The sequence below is a fragment of the Lutra lutra genome, chromosome 4, assembly GCF_902655055.1.
Source record: "Lutra lutra chromosome 4, mLutLut1.2, whole genome shotgun sequence".
Taxonomy (NCBI): Eukaryota; Metazoa; Chordata; class Mammalia; order Carnivora; family Mustelidae; genus Lutra; species Lutra lutra.
Genome location: NC_062281.1, coordinates 146,611,913 through 146,639,177, shown reverse-complemented (window position 1 = coordinate 146,639,177; position 27,265 = coordinate 146,611,913). Strand labels below are relative to the sequence as shown.

General features: G+C 41.9%; 2 protein-coding genes across 6 annotated transcripts in view; one reads left to right on the top strand and one right to left on the bottom strand.

Annotated features, from left to right (window-relative positions):
• PATJ (PATJ crumbs cell polarity complex component) overlaps nt 1-27,265 on the top strand; it is a 373,314-nt gene that overhangs the window by 314,016 nt on the left and 32,033 nt on the right. For all 5 annotated transcript variants that reach the window (XM_047724601.1, XM_047724598.1, XM_047724600.1 and 2 more), the window contains 6 exons: nt 9,567-9,650; nt 16,075-16,268; nt 18,779-18,926; nt 20,028-20,114; nt 23,759-23,873; nt 24,601-24,638. In XM_047724601.1, coding sequence (XP_047580557.1) covers nt 9,567-9,650; nt 16,075-16,268; nt 18,779-18,926; nt 20,028-20,114; nt 23,759-23,873; nt 24,601-24,638 — 666 coding nt within the window. The remainder of the gene's footprint in view (nt 1-9,566; nt 9,651-16,074; nt 16,269-18,778; nt 18,927-20,027; nt 20,115-23,758; nt 23,874-24,600; nt 24,639-27,265) is intronic.
• Nucleotides 4,468-6,464, bottom strand: LOC125097130 (spermatogenesis-associated serine-rich protein 2-like). Its single transcript, XM_047724604.1, has one exon. It carries the CDS (start codon nt 6,427-6,429, stop codon nt 4,996-4,998), a length of 1,434 nt encoding a protein of 477 aa, XP_047580560.1. The 5' UTR covers nt 6,430-6,464; the 3' UTR covers nt 4,468-4,995.

The following is a 27,265-nucleotide window of genomic DNA, read 5'->3' as shown; positions in this document are numbered from 1 at the left end:
AGGGTCCATTACTGCCTGTTGTGAAATTCTTTTTTTTTTTTTTTAAGATTTTATTTATTTATTTGACAGAGACATAGCGAGAGAGGGAACACAAGCAGGGGGAGTGGGAAATGGAGCCAGGCAGGGAGCCTGATGTGGGGCTCGATCCCAGAACCCTGGGATCATGACCTGAGCCGAAGGCAGACGCTTAATGACTGAGCCATCCAGGCCCGCCCTGTTGTGAAATTCTTGAACAGCAATGCAGAGTTTAAATCCCATTGGAGGAGTTTGTGATTTTCGTGGGGCTCAGTGAGCTGATTGAGCCCCATGTCGGGCTCTGCACACAGTGCAGAGTCTGCTTGAGATTCTCTCTCTCCCACTGCCCCTCCCTCTCTCTTAAAAAAAAAACAAAAAACGCTCTTGGGGCTAAAGTAAATCCCCTGGAAATTCACATGAAGGGCATTTTAGTTGTATATCACTAATATTTTGTCATTAGAAGCTGGGTTGGGATTTAAAAAAAGAACGAGAGAGAAAGAAGCTTGGTTGGATTAGGATAAGATTATGACATACCTTGGTGGCCTCCTCTTTCTGGGTCATTTTGATCCTCTTTCTATCCCAACCAATTTCTTGATAATCATTTAGCAAACATTTACTCGGTGCCTACTCTGGTCTCAGCACCACGGTACAAAGAGGAGTTGGAAGGGTTCTACTGAGACTAGGACGTAGTTGTGACACTGTGATAAGTTCAATAATACTAGGAAATACAGTAGTGACCCACAGGGAGGTTGATCAGCCTTGCCAGGGGGAGAGAGTCAGAAAAAGTTTCATAGAAGACGTGGCACTTGGCTGTCTCAAGTAGAATTTCATGAAACAAAGGAGGTAGCACATAAGAGAGACCATGACCTTCCAACCTTTGGCGACTTTGTACTTTCCAAATATAGATATATAGCCTATCTATAAAAATACATAAGAAACTTAATACTGTTTGTTTCTAATTAGGGAAATATGGTGGCTGAGGGACAGGTGCTACAGAGAAACTTTTCAGTTTTGAGTCTAGTACACAAAACTTCAGTTCTGGGGTGCCTCGGTGGCTCAGTGGGTTAAAACCTCTGCCTTCGGCTTGGGTTGTGATCCCAGGGTCCTGGGATCGAGCCCCTCTCTGCTGAGCAGAGAGCCTCTCTCTCTCTGCCTGCCTCTCTGTCTACTTGTGAATAAAAATAAAATCTTAAAAAAAAAAAACAACTTCAGTTTTGAGTCTAGTACCATGTATGTATATTATCTATATTTAAAAAATACTTCTTCTTTTAAGAATGGAGATACCAGGGAACACCTGGGTGGCTCAGCTGGTTAAACATCTGCCTTCTGCTCAGGTCACAATCCCAGGGTTGTGGGATCGAGCCCCACTTTGGGCTCCCTGCTCAGCGTGGAGTCTACTTCTCTCTCTCTCTCTCTCTCTGCCTGCCACTTCCCCTGATTGTGCATGCCTGCTCTCTCACTCACTCTCTCTGCCAAATAAATAATTAAAAATCTTTAAAAAAAAAAAAAAAGAATGGAGACATTAAGACAGTAGTTCCCCCCCCCCAAGAAAAAGACAGTAGTCCCTTAAACAGTATGTTAAATTTACTTGCCAGTTGCTTCTTTTGGGGGTGTCTATTTTTTTTAATGTTATTCCTAATTAACGGAATAGGGGAATTTTCCTCAAGTTAAACATGTTTCAGACAGAAACTGATGAAAAGAAAGTTTTTATGCAGAAGACTTTTCCTATGTCTCTAAAATCCTGCCTGACCCTTCTGATTAGGGAAAACCCAACATTTGAAAGATTCTCCAGCTCACTGATGAAATTCTTCCCTGGCTCCAGAGTTGGCCAGTCAAATGAGTAACGTAGAGTGGCTAGAGTGTAATTGTTGGTCTTGTTTCAGGCAGTAAATAAACAGACCATCTTACGTAAATTTCTCTTATAATAAAAATATTATTCTCTTATAATAAAAAATTAGTTTTTTATTATATGTCAGTCTTGGTCATCTGTAAATGATTCTTAAGTCTGCCATTAGGAGAAATTAATCTGGTTTTTTTGTACTGAAAAGCTTTTTATTCCAAACATCAATGCATCATGTGTATATAATTTTCTTTTGTATCTGCTCCTATAGAAAGAATCGTTCAGTGAATAATCTGGGTAAGCAGAAAGAGGATGGGGAAAAAAAAAAAAGAAAGGAAGGAAAGAGACAAGAATAACAAACAATTAGGAGCGAGGCTCCGTGTTGAATCGGGGAGGGAGCTTACCCATCATGCTTTGTATGGTGCAAACCCCCTAACCAGGTTCCAGCACTAGCAAGTGAGGTCCATAGATCATCACCCCACCTCATTAAGCCAAAGGCTTCAATTTTCACTTCCACAGTTGTATTTTTGTTCACTCTCTATAAAATGATCAGCTCATGCCCTTAAGGTTTTTGCTGTGGAGTTGAGGAGACAATAATTCAACAGAATTGATGCCATATGGAAAATCCCAAGTTAGCTTTTATGCAAGTGCAAAATAAAATATTCAAAACAGATGAATGCTTGCAGTAGTGGTAGGAACACAGGCTTTGGTATTAAACAGTCCCAAGTTGGAATTTGATCTTTCCTACTTAGAAGCAGCAAAGACCTGGTCAAGTCTGAATCCTTCTGAGCCTCCACCCCCGGAACCATAAATGAGACCAATAATACTGCACTTGCTTCCTTGTTATGAGGATTGAATGGCACGAATGGGAAGCATGCGCCAACTTTGGCACGGAGGCATTAAATATAATGAGATGTTCTCACTTCCTTACTATGTGCTGGCACTGTACATAAAGCTTTATGTGTAGATAATATTGTTAAAACCATATAAACACGAGGAAGCTAAGGCCTGGAGGGGTTAACAGTCGTCCCAAGCCCGATGGCCAGAAGTAGCAGGGCCAGGATTTGAACTAAGAAATCTGACTTCAGAGACCTAGCTCATAATCATTTATCTCTACAGTCTCTCCTCCGTGTAAGCCAGCAACCCACCCACAGGGAAATGATGAATACGCTGCTTCTGGAATAGATGAGTTTTAGAAGTCATCATTGATATTGGTAGACAGAGTCACTGAGGTATTCTAGGGTGAAGGAATGTTATTTAAATATGTGGAGAGAGGAATGGGAGAGGAGCCACTCAGAACTGTGCCAACAAGCAGTTTTGCGCGAGTAGCTCAAGAGCGTTAACATTTAAGAGGATATACACTGAGGGGGCGCCTGGGTGGCTCAGCGGGTTAAAGCCTCTGCCTTCGGCTCAGGTCATGATCCCAGGGTCCTGGGATCGAGCCCTACATCGGGCTCTCTGCTCAGCAGGGAGCCTGCTTCCTCCCTCTCTCTCTCTCTCTCTCTGCCTGCCTCTCTGCCTACTTGTAATCTCTGTCAAATAAATAAATAAAATCTTAAAAAAAATAAAATAAAAAAAGAGGATATACACTGAGGAGATAAGAATCACATGTATAATCAACTCCAGATTTTTTATTTTAAACAATAAAGGGCAGCCTTTCATTAATGACCCATTCTTTCTTTTTTTTTTTTTTAAAGATTTTATTTATTTACTTGACAGAGAGATCACAAGCAGGCAAAGAGGCAGGCAGAGAGAGAGGAGGAAGCAGGCTCCCTGCTGAGCAGAGAGCCCGACGCGGGGCTCGATCCCAGGACTCTGAGATCATGACCTGAGCTGAAGGCAGCGGCTTAACCCACTGAGCCACCCAGGCGCCCCAATGACCCATTATTTCATACAATCACAATTGTTTCAAAATAGAAAGAAAATTTTGGGGCGCCTGGGTGGCTCAGTGGGTTAAGCCGCTGCCTTCGGCTCGGGTCGTGATCTCAGGGTCCTGGGATCGAGTCCCGCATCGGGCTCTCTGCTCAGCGAGAAGCCTGCTTCCCTCTCTCTCTCTCTCTCTCTCTCTCTCTCTGCCTTCCTCTCCATCTACTTGTGATCTCTCTCTGTCAAATGAATAAATAAAATCTTTAAAAAAAAAATAGAAAGAAAATTTTCATGCTGCCTTGTCAAATAGCTACCTAAAATACCTCAGTGCGGTATCTTTTTTTTTTTTTTCAGTTGTTTTTATTTATTCAACTATAAAGACCGCAGCAAATTTTTTGATGGGTAACACCTTAGATCAACACTAATTATATTGCTATAAATGTGGTTGAGGATCAGAAGAGGATTCGGGAAAAAAGGGAGAACAATAACAACAAAAGTCTTCAAACATTGAAACAAAGAAATACTTTTTTTTTTCCTTTAATTAAACGCTACTCTCCTGTAGGCTTCCCTAGACTGGTCTGCAGTCTAAAGAGAGAGAAAAACAAGCCTCTGGGCATTCTGAAGCGACCGCAGGTTAAGCTACGATGCCAAGCGGGAGACTGAAACCCTGATCTGGGGGGTCTATCTCAGGCACGCTCTGGGAGCACAGGCAGATTCTCATGTTTTCTAGTGTTCCTTCCTTTTCACCAATTCAGTATCCCCTTTTCTGGCTAATTCAGTGCTGGACACAATCCCCTCCCTGCCTTTCCTGGTTATACTGTCGTATAGGGGGCACCTGATAGCAATGTGCAGCTTCTACTGAGCCTGGAGAAGCAGCTGGACTAGCTCTGACCCACCTCCTCCTCCTCCTGAGAGCCTGAACGGGAGGGAGGTGCTGAGGAAGGCCTCCTGGGTGATTGAAAGGTCTGGTGCACCAGGAAGGGCACTGCTGACCCTGGGGAAACCTGGGCATCGGTGGCCTGTGAGTCCGGGTGGAAATGACCAATCAGAATCAATCCATATCATTGGGAAAGGTCAAGGGAAAAAACAGCTTCCCCTCCAAAAATAGTAAAGGGGGAATGAGGAGAGAAGAAACCAAAAATATTTAGAATGGCATAAAAAGTGATATGCGTAAACTTCTTTTTGTTATTACATCTAACTATAAGTTTCCTAATAAGTCCAGTTACCAAGTTGAATTGTGTGGGATAGAGGAGAGAGGCCAAGCAGAACTGCCCTCAAGAGTTCACAGCCCCAAGCTGAGAGGTCCTAGGTTTGCGCTGGGGGAGCCCCTTCTTGAATGAGGGCTTGGGTGTGCTGGGCTCCATGCTGGCTCCAGTTCCATTGGTCCCTGCAGAGGGGGCCTGGCCCCGTTCGCTAACGTTTCCTGATGCCTGGGATGTAGTGCTCTGGTACCTGGAACCAGATGAATACCAGGAACTATTTCTGTAACGACCCACACTGTCATGTCGCCCTTGGTTCATGGCATCATTGGACTTTTGGCCTTGTGGCCTGTAGCCTTGTCCTCCTCGTCTGTTCCCCGGCAATACCTCTCGATGAGGCTGATAGGGCCTGCCTCCGGAGCTGACTGGGGCTGCGGGAGTCTCTCCTGGTGCCGAGTTTTTCTTGTTAGCGCTTGTAAGGCTGGAAGCAGAGGCACAGGTGGAAGAGGAAGCAGCAGAGGCATCACACGGGCCACTCAAGGACACAGATGTCACTGAGCTACACCGGGATCTGGTTGAATAGCTGTTCTTTGGGTGGGACACTTGTCCAAATGACTCAATGTCCTTCTTTAGGGTCTCTACATCACAGGTGAACCGGGCTACTCGTCCCAGATCCTCATCGTATTTGCGCTCACTGACAAAGTGCTTGATATCAGCTCTGAGCTCAACCAATTGCTCCTCTGACATTCGAACAGCCACATCAGTCATCTTCTTTAGAAGTTCGGCTTTCTTTTGTCGGCTGAGCAAAATTTCCATTGCTTCGGCTTTCACTTTGTCCATTTCAGCAAGCAATGCCACTTCTCGATCCATTAAACAGCTCTGCAACTCGGCAAAAGCTTGTTTCATTTTCTTAATGGAAGCATCCATCTCTTCTTTAACTACAACTCGATACCGTGCAAGAGATACTGTGCAGCGCTGGAGGTCTTTCACAGATTTTTCAATATTGGAACCTAGCTTTTTGTTGGTGGAGGAGAGCGGAACATCTTCCATCCCCAGATTTGCAAACTGAGGTGCTGTGGTTGGTCGTGAAAGAGTTCTGGCAGCATTCCTATTTTGTTGAGAATTCTGAGTAGACTGCATAGTCAAAGACTTGGGCTCAAAATCAGAGATGCCATTCTCCAGCATGGACCCTGTTCTATCCAGCATATCTGGTGTGGCAGACTCAGGATCTTCCAGTTCTCTGGCATCTATTGAAAGTGTCTCCATACCCTCACTGAGAGAGTCCACAGACTCAGTATCATTGATGGTGCCGTTGACATGGTAACCATTAATACCACCTTTCTCTGAAGAAGCCACAGACTGTTCCTCTTGAATGGAAACCGATTTACTGGAATCTGGGATACTGTTACTTGGTTCTGCTGAAGGCTTGGGTTTGCTTTTCTTCTTTTTGTTCTTTTTCTTGCCTGTTACTGTCCATTCTTTGAGTACTTCATTGGCACTACCTTCCATGAACGCTTGTACTGTTTTGTCCACACAATTATCAAAGTGCTCGCCGGGGCTCGCGCTGTTCGCCCCGCCCCCTCTTTTTTTTTTTTTTTAATATTATTCTGTCCTACCTCATGAAGCATGAAGTTTTGAAAAACAAATCCATTTTTCTCTTCAGTTCACCAGCCTGCATTTCTAGTTTAGCTGTTGGCCCCACTTGTCATCTCTAGCCCCCCCAGTTAATACAGCTGTCCGGAACCGTAACGTCACAACACACTTTCAGCTCACAGGCACATTGTAAGAAATGTGACTTTTTTCTATTGATAGTTCAGTGTGTCTCATGTGTTCTTGTATTTTCATTGATAACTTTTAAGAGAAATCACAGCAGTAGTCAAAGGAAAGAATAAATGAGTAGTTTGTCCACACAGACTCAAGGACCAGACAGATCATCCATCGGCCATGAGTTTGGTATTTGGGAAACAATATATTTCTTTTTTTATTGGGGCGCCTGGGTGGCTCAGTTGGCCGAGCGACTGCCTTCAGCTCAGGTCGTGATCCTGGAGTCCCTGCTCATTGGGCTCCCTGCTCAACACGGGGTCTGCTTCTCCCTCTGACCTTACCCCTCTCATGCTCGCTTGCTCTCATTCTCTCACCTTCTCAAATAACTAAATCAAATCTTTCTTTTAAAGATTTTATTTAGGGGGTCCCTGGGTGGCTCAGTGGGTTAAAACCTCTGCCTTCGGCTCAGGTCATGATCCCAGGGTCCTGGGATCAAGCCCTACATCGGGCTCTCTGCTCAGCAGGGAGCCTGCTTCCCCCCCACACCTCTCTCTGCCTGCCTCTCTGCCTACTTGTGATCTGTCAAATAAATGAATAAATAAAATCTAAAAAAATAAAAATAAAGATTTTATTTAGGGGCACCTGGGTGGCTCAGTGGGTTAAGCCTCTGCCTTCGGCTCAGGTTATGATCCCAGGGTCCTGGGATCGAGCCCCACACCGGGCTGTCTGCTTGGCAGGGAGCCTGCTTCCCCCCCACCCCTGCCTGCCTTTCTGCCTACTTGTGATCCCTCTCTCTCTCTGTCAAATAAATAAATAAAATCTTCAAAAAAAAAAAAAAAGAAAAAGAAGAAAGTATATTTGGGGAATACCTGGGTGGTTCAGTCAGCTAAGCATCTGCCTTCAGCTCAGATCATGATCCCAAGGTCCTGGGATCAAGCCCCACATCAGGCTCCCTGCTCACTGGGGAGCCTGCTTCTCCTTCTGCCTCTGCCCCTCCCCCTGTTTGTGCACTCGCTCGCTCTCTCAAGTAAATTTTTAAAAATTAAAAAAAAAAAAAGATTTGGTTTGGGTCTTTTCTACCTTATTTGTTTTATTTTTGCAAGAAATATTTCTTTACATTGACTTCTTGTCAATTTAATTCTGATTCTGAGGCTCCATATTTCTGGACTAAGGCAGAATCAACCTCAGTCATTTTGGAGGCCTCTGAAACTCTTGAGTTCTAGTTTCTTTACAAAGCTCCCAGATGTCACTGGTAGGCCCATGGTCATTATCATCAGTCCTCCCGGTGATCATCAAGCCCTCTCTTACCCAGACCTTTACGATCGCAAGTCAAGAAATCCTGCTGCTTCCAAGCCCCAATGCTTGGGACACAGAACTTCTTCCAAGGTAGGATTCATTATGCCTAGAGTCTCCCCCCTTGACCACTGCTTGCAAGGTCTTGCAACCAGCGTGTGTGCTGGGGGGTGGTGGGGATGGGGGGACACTGGGCAGTGTAGGGCTCAAATCCACACTCATGGGACCCACAGGTCTGTTTCTAGTCTCCATTCAGAAGCTCTTTTCCTCTCCCAGCAGTCCTCCAAGACACCTGGCATGATCCTCTCAGCATCGTTATGTCAGTGTCCCTCGGTTTGATAAACAACAGAAAGAACCAATGACTTCTGGTTCAGTTTTCAGCTTCATAAAAATCCCCTACCTGTGGGGTGCCTGGGTAGAGCAGTCAGTTTAGCATCCAACTCCGTTTCAGCACAGGTCAGGATCTCAGGGTCATGACGTCAGGGTTGTCAGATCAAGCCCTACATCAGCTTATTGTCTGCCTCAGATTCCCTCTCCCTCTGCCCTTCCCGCTCATGCTTTCTCTCTCTCTCTCTCTCTCTCCCTCCCCCAAAATAAATAAATAAATTTTTTTTAAAAAATCCCCTGTGTGCTCAACATCAGGGGGAAAAGTTGTATGAACATATTCAATTGAATAATTTTTAAATAGTCTCACCAAAACCCATATATATACAATATCAGTATATGGGTGTACAGGTGTGAACTGTCTGCAGGGTCTTTAGGAAACTGCTGATGGGGATTGTCTCTGGGGCATGGGACTGAGGGGCAGGGGAGGGAGGCGGTCTCTTCGATAGTTTACTACACCCTGTGGTTTTGCTTGAGTCCTTTACATGTGTTATTTTTATAATAAAAAAATGTAAGGTTATTAATTTGAAAAGATAGGAATCTTTTAAATTCACTAACCATGATCTGTGTTCACCAGCTGACAGTTCCCTACCTTTGATAGTGTCCTGATTCTATGGCTCAGAATGCTAAGTTCGGGAGTTAATTTGCCCAGAGTTACACACCGGCAGGTCAGAATTTGAACCCACAGCTGTCTGACACTTAGGTTCCTGAACGCCCTTTCCCCTCCTCCATGTTTCGTCCTCCAGGGTCATTTCATTCCACTTCAGTTCTTTTCTTTCATTGCCGGAGTAATGAGGCCTGACAGACCCCCTGCATGAGGCCACACATTTATGCCAAATCCTTGAATACTAATAAATACCTGAAACCGTGTCTCAAAATATACCATAAAATGTAAATAAGAAGGACACATAGTTCACCTCAAGTTCATACACAGCAGCAAGTACACGTTAGCAGTAAAACACATGGGGGAAGTTTAACTTGAAACATTAGGCAAAGCCAGTCCTGAAGGAATGAAATAATAAACCTAGGAAAAATTAATGATACCTCCGAATATATCATAACTGCGTGTTTTGTTTACTTTTAGGTCAAATAAAATAGGACATTATTAGCGAAGAGCAAATTATGGGTTGCTGCCTATGGTTTGGTTGTTTGTGTAAGGAAACATTTATGGTTGTTGAAAATTAATAAGAATTTGTTTTTTATAGGATGCTATAGTTATACACGAAGTCTACGAAGAAGGAGCAGCAGCCAGAGATGGAAGACTTTGGGCTGGTGACCAGATATTAGAGGTAGGGGAGTATGAATTTTATTTAATACTAGCAAATAACAGGGGCACTGGGTGGCTCAGTCAGTTAAGTGTCTGACTCTTGATTTTGGCTCCAGTCATGATCTCAGGGTTGAGATCCAGCCCTACTTCAGGCTCCCTGAAGAGCAGGAAGCCAGATCCTGCTTAAGATTTTCTCTCTGTCCCTCCCAGCCTGCTTAAAAAAATAAATAAAATTTTTTTAAAAAACTAGGGGGTGCCTGGGTGGCTCAGTCCTTAAGCCTCTGCCTTTGGCTCAGGTCATGATCCCAGGATCCTGGGATCGAGCCCCGCATCAAGCTCCCAGCCCAGCGGGGAGCCTGCTTCCCCCTCTCTCTCTGCCCCTGCTTGTGTTCCCTCTCTCGCTGTGTCTCTCTTTGTCAAATAAATAAAAATCTTTAAAAAAAAATTTTTTAAACTAATATAAATACGTAAATAAAAGTTTTTTAGGGGCGCCTGGGTGGCTCAGTGGGTTAAGCCGCTGCCTTCGGCTCAGGTCATGATCTCGGGGTCCTGGGATCGAGCCCCGCATCGGGCTCTCTGCTCAGCGGGGAACCTGCTTCCTCCTCTCTCTCTGACTGCCTCTCTGTCTGCTTGTGATCTCTCTCTGTCAAATAAATAAATAAAATCTTAAAAAAAAAAAAAAGTTTTTTAAAAAATACTAGCAAATACAATTCCCTTACTGAACTTGATCTACAAAGTCTGTTCACTCACTGCCTTGTACTTTATCCTCATTTGTCTCCCATTTAGCAGAAAGTGTACCTTTTTTTTTAATGTACATTGAATAACTGTCATCAAAATCATGGCATATTATCTAAATCCGTGAAAACTTTTTTAAAATTAAAGTTATGTAGTTCTAATAGTTCTATAATCCTCGTATCAAATGAGAGTGTACAGTGTTGCAATTTTACTTTTTTGTACCCCTCCCTCATACCTGTCTAAATTCTCTCCTCAAAACACAGACACATATGCATAAATATGCACACCTGATATTTTAAAGACCTTTATTGCAGTTTTAAGTATTGTTTTCTTACTCCTAATCTTTAAGTGGAGGTCCATGCCTTTCCTCTTTTGTCTTCTAGTTGATGAAAATGTAGAATATTCTCCTTTTAGTAGGTATGTGGTACTTATTAATAAGTCGGAATGATTAGCTTGCCTCTTTCAAATGCACTCTCAATTAGCAAAGGCGTTAAAGCCTTTTAAAAAAAAAAGAAAATGGCAAGGCAGGCATTGTCTGAACTAGGGAATGGATGAATGGCAGGTCAATGCCAGGCATTCTGGTAGGTGGAACGAAAGAGCTTTTTTGATGGTGTGAAACCTTTAGGCAACATTTATTTCTTTCATTGGATGAATTTAATTGAATAGTTAACATTTTATGGTGGGCATGTGCATTTTTGCTTTGCAACTTTAATATAGCACATTATGAATGACATCATAGAATTTTATTTTCCCTTTGGTGGTTCAAGTCTGCCTCCCAAGATGAAACCACAGATATAATTATGGGCAGGAAATATAGGCAAGAAGGAGTTAAAGGAGAGGCCAGGCTCATTGCAAATTAAATTCAGGGTTTCTCTGCAGACTTTTACTGTGCTTCATCATTGGATTAGGACATATTCCCAGTACATTCATTAAGGCACAAGTGTATGAGGTTAGAAAAATAAGCAAAGACCTCTTTGGGAATTGGCTTGACTGCTTTAGCATACAGCAACATTGTTTTAGGGGTCAGAAGTTTTGAGGGTTTTCTTTTTCCTCAGGTTTTCTGATTAACTGGTGTTATCATAATTGGCTTTGTAAAAAAAAATAGATTAACTATTCAAGAGTACAGATGCACACACGCCTAGATACTTGTGTGATCTGTAAGCCCACGAATGATTCTGTAATGATCACTTGAAACTAAATCTAATATATGCATTTCCTTGATTACGGTGATGGTTGTATAGGTTTAAGTGACATAAATTCACGTATACCTTGTACACTTTAAATATACTTTATTTTGGGGCTCCTGGGTGGCTCAGTGGGTTAAAGCCTCTGCCTTCGGCTCAGGTCACGATCTCAGGGTCCTGGGATCGAGCCCCGCGTCGGGCTCTCTGCTCGGCAGGGAGACTGCCTCCCCATCTCTCTGCCTGCCTCTCTGCCTACTTGTGATCTCTGTCTGTCAAATAAATAAATAAAAAGGATTCTATTTCTAAAAAAAATAAAATCTTTAAAAATATATAAATAAATAAATGTACTTTATTTCTTAATGTTATACCTCAATAAAAAACTTTTTGAAACTCTGTTTGTATTGGATAGAGTGCAGCTCTAGCTGCTGTCTTCCATAAAGGATATTCATCTACAAGCAAACACTCAGGACAGGTTAACATGAAGAAAGCAATTAAGTGGAAGGAGAAATTGAAAACTCAAACCATTTCCTGGCTGAATTATATTACCCAATATGGACTGATGGTCTACACTTCTCATTAAAGATGACCAGGACATAATGTAACATTGTGTGTCAACTACAAAGGTTTTTTTTTTGTTGTTGTTTTATTGGTCAGGACAGGCGGTACAAGAGTATATGGTGTGTTTAGTTAAGAAATAGCTGTTTGGTCAAGTAACATGTTTCCTTTTAAGCAGCTTAGGCCCCACATTTGGACTCGTTCTAGTTGTGGTTGATGTGTATAGATGCATAATGCAGCATAATCTGCCTGTAGCCTGCAGCTTTGCCTTAAGAAGACAGGCCAGCTTCGGTGGTGTATTTCAAGACCATGAAACCAGAGAATTCTGCACCAGGGCTTTCCAGTCAGTAACCTTTCTGCTTAGGAGTACTCCACATTGGCAGCTGGCCTTTCATGGCTTTAATTCTGTCCTCATATTAAAATTAGGACAAGCCATGGGGCACCCGCCTGGCTCAGTCAGTAGAGCAAACGACGCTTATCTTGGGGCTATGGGTTCCAGCCCCACATTGAGCATAAAGATTGCTTAAAAAAAAAAAAAAAAAGACAACTGGGGGGCACCTGGGTGGCTCAGTTGTTAAGCATCTACTTTCGGCTCAGGTCATGATCCCGGGGTCCTGGGATCACATCCCACATTGGGCTTCCTGCTCCACAGAGAAACCTGCTTTTCCCTCTCCCACTCCCCCTGCCTGTGTTCCCTCTCACAGTGTCTCTGTCAAATAAATAAATAAAATCTTCTTAAAAAACAAACAAACAAAAAAAACCAACTGGGACAAACCAGATTTTGCATACAAAGATATAGTCCAGTAATGTTTTAGCATGGCAAGACTAATGATTCTATAATTAGCATTGACTGACTTCTTTCTGACTCTGCTTTTAAAGTCAGTCCCTCGGGGCACTGGGATGAGGCTCAGTCTGTTCAGTTTCAGGCTTGATTTCAATTCAAATCATAATCTCAGGGTTGTGAGGTCAAGCCCTGCATTGGGCTCCACACTGGACATGCTGCCTAAGATTCTCCCTTTCCCTCTCCCTCTGCTTTTCCCCACCGCCGCATGCACACGCACGTTCAGTCTGTCTTTCTAAAAGAAACAAACAAAGTCCCTCATCTAACCCTACCCCTACCGCCATTATCCTCTTCTATTTTTGTGCAAGTGGGAACAGAAAGAGTAGAAGGCTAATGCCTGGTTTTCCCTGTGAACTAAAATAGCAAGGAACTGCTGCCTGGTTTGGTGATTCTTTCCTTCCAAAGCAGTGATTCACCCACTTCCTCCTCCTACCCAAGCAACGTGATACACTCCCATCGACAGCTGGGGCCTCCTATGGCTCTTTGTCTCAAATAGGGAGCCCTGCTATTACCACTCCTACAGTCAGTGCTCTAAATAATGCATATAGTGCTTCTGTAAGGCACTTAAGGCAATACGTCACTCCACAATATTGAAGCTACACAGCGATATTTTTCTTAACAATTACTGGTGCATTTAGTGGTGCCTCTTGATAAGCAGAGGAGGAAATGAAAACTATGAACTTGGAGCAAATCACTTGGATTTGAGCAAGCATCTTAATGCTGGAATTTAATATAAATTGCTTTTATAATATTAGTTTCATGACAGTGCTTCTGATTGGATGTATAATTTGTTAGGGATTTTGAAAAGGTATTTTAGAGGCTGAAGAGACTTTACCTTCCACCCCTGGAAGTACCGTGGCGCAGTGGATTAACAGAAGTGGTCTTGTGCGCCATCTATTGGAATATGGGAAAATAATCCGCTCAGGCCACATTTTCTAGAGGCGCTGTTTTCCCCCTTTGTTCTATGGATTTACCTCCCAAACACTGAGAATGCAGCATGGTCCTGAGTTAACAGTGGATGCTGGCGCTGGCAGAAAACAGTCCTGACTTGGGTTACTTCAATCCCTTGTAAATTCCCAACTTGTAACTTACACTGGGCTTAACTGTGGGCCAAGTCCTGTGCCCAGGGCATTAGAGGGTATACTTCAGGTAATCCTCACAACACTAAGTAGATGCTGTCTCCAACTCATACAGGACACAGTTGAAGCTTAAGTAATGTATCTGAGGTTTCACAGAGTAAGTTAGAATGAGTGCTCAAACTGAAGCCCATCTGTATTTCAAAACCCATGCTTAGCCACTGTTTTTTGGTTTTAAAAAAATTTTTTTAAGTAAGGTCTACACCCAACGTGGTGCTTAAACTCACAACCCTCAGATCAAGAGTCACATGCTCTGCTGGCCAAGGCAGCCAGGCATCCCTTAACCACTGTCATGCTGGGTGTACTTAATCTAAATGAGAACATAGACCCAAGATATACCAGGAGGATGGGGGGGTAGGGGGATACAGCTTGAAAATTAGACTTTTAAAACATTTTTCTGGTTCACCGAATCAGTTTCAAAGAATAGCTCAAAACTCACCTTCTCCAGGAAGGGCTCATTGCTCTCTTCTCCCTTGTCTGTAACCATTCTTCATCCCCCAAGTCATTCATCTTTGGAATGTTAGAATTGGGGAAGCCTGAGACCAATCCCTCACTGGACAGATGAAGGAATGGAGGAGCAGAGATAAGCCCGACCTGCCCAGAACACACAGAGATGGACTAGAACGTGGAGAAGGAACAGCATCATGAGAGAACTCTTCCATTCTGTTGTATTCCCCTGGCCATGACCTGGGCCTATTCTTCCCTTTGGCTCGTTTCCTAGCTGTGACCTTGATGGAGTGACCCATGACTCCCTTCCGTTGAGTCCTCAGCCGTTCTGCTCCTCAGTTTCTCCCTTGTGTTAAATCCACTCATCCACAGCACTGCCTGATTCTCTCTGTGACAGGGGCTCCAGGAACTCATTCTGAGAGGAAGTTGAGGCAGAATAATATAGAGACTAAAGGTGGGAAGACAGTCTGGGTTCAAACTGTGACTCCTCCATCAGCTTGCTATGTAACCTTCGTCAAGTCTCTTAGCCTTTCCATGCCTTACTTTCCTCATCTGTAAAATAGTAATGGCACCTACTTCAGAGAGTTAGTGTAAGGATTAAATGACTAAATATTTATAAAGGGCTAATTCACAAGCACTACACAAACATTTGTTAAGTAAAAAATAAATAAGGGGCACCTGGGTGGCTCAGTCGGTTCAGCGTCTGCCTTCAGCAGACAGATCCCAGAGTCCTGGGATCGAGCCCCGCATCGGGCTCCCTGCTCAGCATGGAGTCTGCTTATCCTTCTCCCTCTCCCCCTGCTTGTGTGCTCTCTCACTCATGCTCTCTCAAATAAATGAATAAAATCTTTAAATAAACAAGTAAAGCAAGTAAGTAAGTTGGCTATGATCTCTGTGTAGCAGACGAGGAAACAGAGTCTTAGAGGTTACACGGCTTGTCCAGATTCACATGATTTGCCAGAAACAGAGCCATGGCTTTCCTCAGTGCTGTTTCCAGGATAGTTTGCCTCTAACTCATGTCCTGTTTGTTCTCACTCAGATCCAGGTTCAGAAGAGTGTACCTGAAGGGGATTTTGACACTGTGGAAAGTCTCTCATTTCCTTCCTACTTATTCCAAAGTAGTTGTGATGTTTGCAATTAAGAGTGAGGATGTCAAATTCAATAAGCAAATGGAGTCTAAAAATGCTGACCAAACACTAATGTTTATTTCCCTTTTGACCTCAGTGAAATGAGCCAGTCAGCCCTTTACACCCGTCCTGCTCCCTCGCGCCCTCCCTCCCCAACCATGTTGATCCCATAATAAGGTTCACAGCTGTGCAAAATTGCATTATTATGTGTACTAACCTTTTTGGGGGTGGGAAGAGTATAAGAGTTAACCTCCCTTATATGTGAAACAGCTACTACTACTAGTAGCCACTGCCTTGGTGCCTTGGGAATGGCTGGAAATTTCTAGAGGTTTTTCACTGGTTAGATTAAGGAGCTCAGCAGACAAAGCAGGCATAGAGGGCTCTGCTGTCAGCAGCCCAACTCAGATGCCCGTTGTTCCAGGTTAATGGGATTGACCTGAGGAGCGCGGGTCACGAAGAAGCCATCACAGCCCTGAGGCAGACCCCCCAGAAGGTACGACTGGTGGTGTATAGAGATGAAGCACACTACAGGGATGAGGAGAACTTGGAGATTTTCCCAGTGGATCTGCAGAAAAAGGCTGGCCGAGGACTGGGTCTGAGCATCGTTGGGAAACGGTAAGGAAATACAAGCTCTAGGACAGATTGACCTGTCTCCCCGGAGGCCTAGGGAGCCTATGAACACCAGCAGAGAAAGTTTTATGTAAACTAATGATAAGGTTTCTAAAATTAACCTATTTATAAATATTAGAGTGACCTAAGTCATGTTTCAGCGCAAGATCTTAACCAAGAAAAGTGTGTCATATGAAGATAGAACTCAAAACCCGATCAACCCAAACTGTATTTGTTCCCATATAGAATAAGAACAGAATCAAAAAGGTTTTTTCAGGGACACCTGGGTGGCTCAGTCATTAAGCGTCTGCCTTCCACTCGGGTTGTGATCTCAGGGTCCTGGGAATGAGCCCACATCGGGCTCCCTGCTCAGCAGGAAGACTGCTTTCTCCCTTTCCCCTCCTTGTGTTCCCTCTCTCGCTATGTCTCTTAATTAATTAATTAATTAATTAATTTTTTTAAAAAGGATTTTTTACCTTGGAGTCCCTTAGCTCTGAGGCTTGCATGGGGTGAATCAAAGCCACCCTAGCCAAGAAACCGTTAATATCAACAGATACTACCATGTGAATTTCATGCTATGTTGCCTACAACTCGTTGGTGAGTTTCAAAAATTAGCTGAATAGATATATTTGAGAGACAAATGTAAATTATTCATTACTGTAGTTTTCATTAAGAAAGATGCCCCCAAAAGAATAACTTGGAACAAAAACGTAGGTGGATCCGTTGTTTTGAAGTCTGCACCGCTTACCCATTTGATGGGCATTATCGAATAACAGTAGTAGGTCAGAGAAGTAAGTGATATCTTGAAACTGCAATTCCAGCTCCTGTGGTTTACTGGTTTTTGATATTTAGAGTGTCTTTATTCCAACAGGGCTGCAGGGTTTCCAGGTGACACCCCAATATGGCCTTAAATGGTTATCAACCATCTTCTTAGGAAGAACTGAAGTTGGTTTTTTATGTATTATGTCCTGTGCCCTCACAGACCTCTGATGGCTAGCCTGATACTTTCTTTTAGCCATCCAAGCCTTTTTTTTTTTTTTTTAATAATTTGACAGATCACAAGTAGGCCAGAGAGGCAGGCAGAGAGAGAGGAGGAAGAAGGCTCCCCACCAAGCAGAGAGCCCATGTGGGGCTCAATCCCAGGACCCTGAGGTCATGACCTGAGCTGAAGGCAGAGGCTTAACCTGCTGAGCCACCCAGGCACCCCATCCAAGCCATTATTAAAATAAAAACATTGGAGACAATTTTTGAGAGCACTGACCTTGTGCCAAGTATCATGGTGTCGTGGTCTCATTCTTCAGCACCATTAAATCATCACTCTGAAAATGCATTTTAAACCAGAAAAGCGGAGACTCCTGTTTCTAAATAAACTCACCACACACCTGACAAAACCTGTGTTGAAGTTTGCTTCCTGGTTGTGACATACACGTGCCTGGGGAGATTCCGCGTAGAGGAATGGTTTTTTACTTTATTGTCTCCTTTTACTTTATTGTCTCCTACACTCTTCATACAGCACTAGTATTTCAGATTGAGTTTGTAAGGAACATTCACACTCCTGAGCCCAGAAATTTCCATTGTGAAGGTTCAGGTGCATAAGCTCTCATGTTCGTGATTCCTTGACTTAGCCGTTTCACAACGGTATCCGTTGCGCATTGTTTGCTGTAGCTAGTGAATGACAGTAACCTGTGTCTTCTTTATTAATAGTTTACTTATCATGAAATTGAAGAACATCTGTAGAATAGTATACAGCCCTTAAAAAAAACAGTGAGGAACCCCCAAGTGCTCATAAAGCCCAATCCGAGGGTGTATCAATTGAAAAAGTAAAACAAAACTGGAAGAAAAAACTCTGGAGAAGAGTATGTGCATGTGTATCTGTTCACACACATATGCGCTGTATGTACATGCATTTGCTAATGTATACACAGAATATCTCTAGGAGATACACAAGAAAAAGTTAACATACTGGTTACCTCTGGAAAAGGAACTTGGGGGCTGGGGAACAGAGGTGAGGGAGACTTTTCGACCTCTTTCTCCACTTCCTACCCTCTTGAACTTTGAGACCTACATTTATTTACTCCTCAGACAAGTAAATATAATTAAAATCATAATAAGGGAAGGAATAGAGAGGGTGAGAAACTAGAAGCAGATCCTATGCTAATAATTGAGCTGATCGGTAAGGAAACAACTTGTATATTTTAAGAGTACTTAACTCTTACTTTTTAAAGTGAATTTCCATTTCATTTCACTTAAGATTATCCTCTTGCAGAAATGATGCCCTTGGACTGATAGAAATGAGTATTACAGTAGGCAACATAAATATGTATAAACTATTTAAAGGGCAAGCACTCTGAGGTTTATAATGTGGGAAGTTAGTGGATATTACTGGATGAGACGGTTTGGGGGGACCCTTATTCCAAGCTTTAGGATTTAGTGAAACTCTATAGAATGTCGGTAATCGCAGACTGACTCAGGAATACTAAACCATGCCATTCCCCACTGCTTGGTGGTATCCACAGAAATGGAAATGGAGTGTTTATTTCTGACATCGTCAAAGGTGGAGCTGCAGACCTGGATAGGAGACTGATTCAGGGAGATCAGATTTTATCTGTGAACGGGGAGGACATGAGAAATGCCTCACAGGAGACGGTGGCCACTGTCCTCAAGGTGAGTCCTCAGGGTGCTGTCGGCCCAGCTGGTATAACTGAAGTCCAGAGGGAACCATTCTAATCTAGCTTGGTGATAAAGTGGGTTGACTTTATGCTAACTCTAGTTTTCACGAGAGAGCTAATCTCTGGTTATTTTACCCCATCATAAGTAGCTTTACAAGAAAGCTGTTATATTGACTAACAGGACTGACGAGAAACCTCTTGGAGGATTTCTGAGCTACTTTCTCTGCTTGTGAGAAACCAGGTACCCATGATTACCCTCTAAATGCTCTAAGTGCATTAGATGAGGGGTAAGTTCTCCCGGAGTCAAAAAATTCATCCTCTCTCTAAAGCTATATTGTCATGAATGTACCAAATTCAGCTTTTATTGCTGGAGGGACCGTTAAAGATTATCTAGACCAATTCCCGTTTCACAAATGAAGTTTGAAAGAGTAAAGCAGGGTGTCCAGGATGACAAGGATCTGCTTGATTGGTTTTCTCACCACCAACGCAGTTTCTCACCGAAGTTGTAGAGGCTAGGTTCAGAATTCCCTTCCAAGTGTCTCTGCCCCATGGACACAACCTCCCTTGGAGGAAACTGATTAATAAAAATTCTTGTAAATTTCCATTCAGCTGTAACCAGCTGCATTTCACACTGTTTCACAAATAGCTGTGGAAGCTTTTGCAAAGACAAATGAACCTTGTTTATTTTAAAATCCTGATTTCCTAGCATAGTCAGCTATGAGTTATGACTTACGAGGAAATTTGTTATTTGTAAATTATCTCTATGATTTTTCTGTCCTCCGTTCACCACTTTTTCTTCATTATTGCACTGCTTGTGAATACTTTCATCAGAAGGGAGAAGGAAGAGGTGAATTGAAATGTAATCCTCTTACCATAGTTAAAGAAGTCATGAAGTTATGAGGTGAATACCATGGAGTTGATGAATTTTTGTTATTTTGTGTGGGGTTTTTTTTTTTTTTTTTATTACTGATTTACCTTTATCCCCTCTTGTTTTCACCACCCATTTACAGTTCTTGGTGCAGAGATGAATGGAAGCTCTGCCATGATAATTTAGAATGTGAATGCTGTTTCTCACCTCTCTTCTTGTCCTCCCAAGTGCGCACAGGGGCTGGTGCAGCTAGAGATTGGAAGACTCCGAGCTGGTTCCTGGACCTCCTCGAGGAAGACCTCACAGAATAGTCAGGTTGTTGATGGCTTCCCGTCAGACTGACTCACTCACCTATCCCCACTGGGAGAAAGCCCCCCATTTCATAAATGATTGGAAATAATGTGTACTAGACAGCATATTCACAACACCACGTTCAGTGCATTTTAATGTGTCTGAAATAAAAATGAAAGGTGGAATGGAAATTTGTTAATATTCATTAATCCCTAGATTTTTCTCTCCTTTATTGCTCACCAGTGTTTCCTTAGAACCACTTTTCTCGTCCACTAGTAGTTCTGTATTGCCTACGCATGCATGCATGTACACAGCTGTGTTTATTTTAAAAAGAAAGAAAGAAAGAAAGAAGCAACATCTGGTGGCAATTTGACCCTCATTAGCACAACATTGTTCCATTCATTCAATTAAATATTGCTATAAAGTTAACTTGTGAATAGCCACTCACACATGCTGAGGGCAATTAATGGCATATTCCTAAGAGAGCAAAGTGTAGGGGGTTCTCCTCTGAGTGGGAGGCCTTAATGGGTGATATTTTGTAGGTCAGCAAACATCTTATGTTTATTTGCAAGGCTGATGTAAGTGCCACTTTTTGTTTTTAACAAAGTATATTTCAAAGTTTGGGGTTTTAGTTTTGTTTTCATTATAATGGCTGACAAAATCAAGATGGTAGACTACATGTTTGTCCCATTTGGTACATAATGAAGCTGTAGAAACTTAACTTGTGACCTCCATCTCCTTTGTGAGTTATAGATGGGCCTTTTTTTTTTTTTTTTTTTTTTTGAGGTGAAAAGCATGAGTTTTGGTCTTCTCCCTGGTTGCCTTAGACTTAAAGCCTCTCCAAAGCTTTTGTTCAAAAGTCCTTCTGAGTTTGTGATTAGCCCACAGGTGTTTCTGGAATGCTATGAAATGCCTCCTTTGCTTCACTGGTGTTAGAAAATGGGTAAAGAAAAATACCATTGTTCAACTAGGATCGCAGACTAGCTGTCTTATCTTAGAGAATCTGCAAAACATTGAAACCCAGTAAGCATCATGTTAAGCTTAGAATATGTTTTCTCTTTCATTTCTGGCCAGTGCAATGAGCAGCAAATATCATGGGCACTAAGACTCAGAGCTGTGGTGGGACTCCAGGAACAAATGGTTGATGATGAGTCTGAGCAGACTTGTATTAACAGTGGAAACTTAAGATGCAAAAATAGTTGTCTCGGCTTCTTTCTTAGTGGAAGGTTTGCTTGTTGAGGGATTTCATTAAAGCCTTATTGTACACAGGTTAGAATTCAGACTGAACAATACTGGGGATAAAACTTTTCTTCCTTGGAGAATATGGGAGGGTACCACAGAGGAGGCTCCATTGGATCTCACTCCACAAGGAGTTTGATAGGTTGAAAAGAGGGAGAAGGGATCCCAGACAGATGGAATAGCATATGCAAAATCACAAAGGGATACAAAGAATTCCAACATTTTAAGAAAAGTTTGAACTAAAGGATGAGGTAGTAGATAGAACTAGATTTCTGTCCTTGAGGAACATGTGTAAGAATGTCTTAGTGATTAATAAAGTTCACACTCAGGTTAAATATAGAGCTAACAAATTTAGAAGCTCTATTATTAAATGTCAATAAAACCATCATCACTATTTAGCTGATCTATGAACATGAGCTGTCCTATTTTGGAAACCTAAGACAAAGTATCACTTTGATCTAACCTTCTTGCACAGAATTTTTACCATTGGGGGTAGAAGTTTAATTCAGTTTTAAGAAAAATAGTAAATATGTTATATCCTTACTCTATCTTTAAAATTTTGGCTGAGGTGATATGAGAGTCTGCAGTGATATTTGGCTCATTGAAAGAAGGCTCAGGGGCGCCTGGGTGGCTCAGACGGTTAAAGCCTCTGCCTTCGGCTCAGGTCATGATCCCAGGGTCCTGGGCTCCCTGCTCAGCAGGGAGTCTGCTTCCCTTCCTCTCTCTGCCTGCCTCTCTGCCTACCTGTGATCTCTGTCTGTCAAATAAATAAATAAAATCTTTAAAAAAAAAAAAAGAAAGAAAGAAAGAAGGCTCATAGCCGGCTGTGAAAAGGAAATGTCTTCCATTATCCAGAACTGAAGACCAGCCTATGACCTGACCACAGAAAAAGAGGATCCCATTCCCAAACATTTCTACCTTCAGACACTGTAGGGGCACAGATTTCTTTCTAGGCAATTATAAGATGGGGAGGTAAACGTCTTCTTCTGAGGGCCAAGGAGAATTATCATTTGTTAGACTTGGCCTAGAGAAAGTGGGTTCATTAAGGGGAATCTTCTGTTCTTGGGGCCACCGGGCCTCTTTTTTAAAAAAGTCTTTTCCCACCAACCGGAAAAGAGTGCCTGTATTCTGCAGAGAAAGGTGTGTACAGAAAATCACTTGAGAAATCTTTTCCTCGGATAACTGAGGGAACCCCTCCAGGCACAGTTCATATTTATAAAGGCTGTGGTAAACACATTGTTCTAAGATTTTTTTAAGCAAACATTATAATGTGCTGTACTCCCTCAATTCTGAATATTTATTATAGCACTATTGATTTAAATCCTATCCTTTCAGGAAAATATAGAAAACACTCCTTTAAATATATAAACCCATTGTGAAGCGTATGATGTCTGTAACTTACTTGAGATGAATTTTTAAAAATTGGTGAATAGATGAGTGGTTATGTGATAAAGAAAATCCAGCAAAATATTGATGGTGGGATCTAGGTGGCGTGCATATGAATGTCTACTGTATGTCACCTTTTCTGTATGTTTGAATATTTTCATATTTAAGGAGTCAAAATATTAACTTGCATCTAGAACTAAGAAAATGGACCAAATTATAATTTATCAGATTATAATTGTGATCTTAGGTTTAGCTTAAAATTTTGAGGCAATTAGGCATAACCTTGATAATTTGGTAGAAAACATTCTTTATTCATTATTGGTTACTTTTTGGGTGAGGAGGTTTACATTATTTTCTGCATTGGAAAGGTCCTCCACTGTGTATATGATTCTTATTGAGTAGCTTCTAGCCATACACGACTATAAAATGTAGACCTCAAATATATATTTAAATGAATAAAAGGACAATAATGGAAGTGTAACAGATTGGGTTCAATTACCACTGACTCCAGGAAAATCTCTGAGAAAAAAAATTTAACCCATTCCTAAAACAATATATTCCCTTGATATTTGCTGCTTTCTCCTATAACTGAGGAGAAAGTTTCTTTTAGTCAAGATTTTATGATAGTTGTTTTAGCAAAATAGATCATGTAGTTTGGGTAATAAGGTAATAACTGTTGACTATAGCCCCAAGTGACATGTAGTGCCATTAACTGATTTTATATATAAACACTAAAAATCTAGGAAAATGTTTTTTTATTTCGTGGGGAGCAAGAAAAGCTTAAATTATTCCATGTTTTCTATCTTGATGATTGAAACCATATATAAAAGCTCATATAAGAGGGAAGGCAATGGAAAAAATGTCAAATGGGATTGGGTTAGAGAGGTAAGAATGTGAGTAGGGGTCACTTCTGTTTTCTCTTTTAGCCTCTACAGAATTTTCTGTCACGTGGTTATGGCTACTTAAGTAATTAAAATATTAAGTCTGAATTTTTAAGACCAAGTCAGTGTCTGAGCACAGCTGACTACGGGCTTTCTTTCCAGGGAAGCCAACACAGCACCCACAGCAGCTTCCATCCCTCCCTGGCTCCTGTCATCACCAGCCTGCAAAACCTGGTCGGCACAAAAAGAGCTCCAGATCCTTCCCCCAAAAGTTCAGGTATGACTTGGACACACCTCCAGCAAAACCATCCTGTGACCCCAATTTTTTAAAATAATATTTTTAAAAACAATTCTTCACCCTCAATTCAGATACATTGAAATCTTCAAATATGTGCACCTAAGCCCCAAGCTTGATGAAAAGCCTGTTCTAAAGGAAGGAAAGCCATAGAGACTCATTTTGGGAATGTGCCTTTAACTGTACACAAATCACGTGAAAAACAGGAAAGCGGAAATCAAAGCTACTTCATAAAGGAAAACTATTTCCCAAAGAGAAAAATTTCAAATGACAGGTCACTTGAGGAAAGTCAAAAACGTATATACCTTTGCAGTTGGGGCAAGGCAAGGGGTCTTTTCAAGCCTTTCCTTGAGGAGAGGCTTGTTTTCTATTAAGGCAGGAAAATGTACAGTGACACAAAAATAGCCCATCCCCCAAACCATTTAGGCTCATATCCTGGGCAGCTGCTGGTACCTCCCTCAGCTTCTGTCGGACCACGTGGTTATGACCACATCTACCTCAGACAGAGGGCCTCTTAAAATAGCCCCTAACCAATAGTTGCCAGTTTGGATTTTGAGAAAGTATGTAATACCTATTTGTGTTCTCTCTTGAGAGACCTAGAAAATGATACTATTTTCTTAATAGTAATATTTTTATAGGAGAATATTAAATCCTAGCTGTGTTATCTCTTTATTTTAAAAAGTTAATTGTGTTGCTTCATTATTTATAGGCACAGATATGGGACCAAGGACTGTTGAGATCGTCAGGGTAGGTCATTAATTTTGCTATTTTTCTGATTTGTGTTCTATTTCCCTTAAAAAGTGTATTTTCTCCTCAGTACAATTTGTTCGATTGATAGTGTGCTCTTTTAAGTTACTGAAGGCAATAAATGGTCTGTGTTAACATAAACAGACTTAGGAAAATACAGTAAAGCCACGGAGAGAACCATTGTGAATTTTTTGGTATGTCCCATCCACTGTGTTTTGTGCATGTGTTTAAGTTTTATGAAACCAAAGAAAAAAAAAGGTATCATATTAAACATACTTTGGTAGCTTGTCTTTTTCACTTTTTTTTTTTAAAGACCTTATTTATTTATTTATTTTTAAAGTTTTGTGGTTTTTTGTTTTTTTGTTTTTTTTGTCAGAGTGAGCACAGGCAGACGGAGAATCAGGCTCCCGCTGAGCAAGGAGCCCGATGTGGGACTTGATCCTAGGACACTGGGCTCATGACCTGAGCCAAAGGCAGCGGCTTAACCAACTGAGCCACCCAGGCATCCCTAAAGACCTTATTTATTTATTAGAGAGAGAGTATGTGTGAGCAGAAGTTGGGGGTGGGGTGGGAAGGAGAGTATCTCAAGCAGACTCCACGCCAAGCATGGAGCCTGATGTGGGACCCAATCCCAGGACCCTGAGATCACAGCCTAAGCTGAAATCAAGAGTCAGACACTTAAACAACTGAGCCACCCAGGTGCCCCTGTCTCCTTCACTTTAAAGGATGAACTTTTAGCCATGCTAGTATTTTTTTTACAGCACACATCCTGATTTTTATCCATTGCATAGTATTCCATCGTATAAATGTGCTATACTTAAATCAACTTCCTCCTACTAAACAATTAGCACATTTCTCAACTTTTGCTCTTTTATTTTTTTTTTTTAAGATTTTATTTGTTTATTTGACAGAGATCACAAGTAGGCAGAGAGGCAGGCAGAGAGAGAGAGGAGGAAGCAGGCTTCCTGCTGAGCAGAGAGCCCGATTTGGGGCTCGATCCCAGGACCCTGGGATCATCACCTGAGCCGAAGGCGGAGGCTTTAACCCACTGAGCCACCCAGGCACCCCTCAACTTTTGCTCTTTTATAGCAACATCTTTGTTTTTCTTTTTCTGTCTATATCATGGGTAATTTCCTGAAGACTCATTCCTAGAAATGCAGTTGTTGAGTCAAAAGCCACACTTATTAAAGACTTTTACACATATTGCTAAATCACCTTCTTGAGAAGATTGGGTAAGTTGTATTTAAATTCAAAAAGTTGTCGATCCTGATTTTCAGACTCCTGTGCGATATCCAGAATATTGGAAAGTACTTTTATTTTGATCACTTTCAACCATTAAATTTGGGATTCAAGAAGTACTTACAAAGAAATGATGACCTTGTTATAATCATAGTTCAACTGCAGTGAAGAGATAACCCAGCACAGCTTAGTTCTCTGGAATCAATCATCGCTGTGTTTGAAGGCTCTCTACCATTTATCAGCTCTGTGACCTTCAGCAAATTATGCAAGTTTTCTCATCTGTGGCCTGGGGATGACAACACTTACCTCACAAGGTCAATCTTACTGTGTGGATTAAGTGAGATAATGCAAGTAGTGTACTTAGCATAGTACCTAGTGTGTCACAGATGTCCAAGAAGTGGCATCTGTTATTACTAACTACAGTTTGAAGTAAATCTCCTTCATTTGTTCCTAGTATCTTTCCACCAAGGAGTAACACATATGTTCCTATGATGGGAAAGTTAAATCTGCCAACGTGTACATAATTATGGATAAATTATGAAAGCATTATGATGGATTTGAACAAAGTCAAATTATTCCATAAATTTCTCCTCATTCCAGGGTTTATAAAATATCATTTTATAGGGGTGTCTGGGTGGTGCAGTTGGTTGAGCTTCTGACTCTTGGTTTCAGCTCAGATCATAATCTCACAGCAGTGGGGTCAAGCCCCATGTCAGGCTCCAACCTCAGCAGCAAAGTCGGCTTCAGTCTCTTTCTCCCTTTCCCTCTCCTTCTCCCACTCAGGCTTATAAATGGGTAAATCCTTTTTTAAAAATATAGATAGATAGATAGATAGATAGATAGATAGATAGATAGATATAGATATAATTTTGTTTCTTTAGTCATTTCAGCCACTTTTTTTTAAAACAGGTTTTTATAAAAAGGCCTGTTCCCAGTAACCATATTCTTCCAAACATGTTCCAAGCAGAAACTTTTGTGATGAAACACATCTTGCCATTTTGCATGCATTGCTTTACTATTGATACCTTCAAAAAATATGACCTGAGCCAAAGGCAGTTGCTTAACCAGCTGAGCCACCCAGTAGTCCTGTGGCATGAGGTTTGTTTGTTTGTTTTAAAGATTTTATTTATTGGACAGACAGAGATCACAAGTAGGCAGAGAGGCAGGCAGAGAGAGAGAGAGAGGAGGAAGCAGGCTCCCTGTGGAGCAGAGAGCCCGATGCAGGGCTCGATCCCAGGACCCTGGGATCATGACCTGAGCTGAAGGCAGAGGCTTTAACCCGCTGAGCCACCCAGGTGCCCCTGTGGCATGAGTTTTTAAAGCTTTTTCATATATGGTTTTTGTTGTCATTTGTTCTTTTCCCATCTTCAAACTTTATGAGGTAAAAT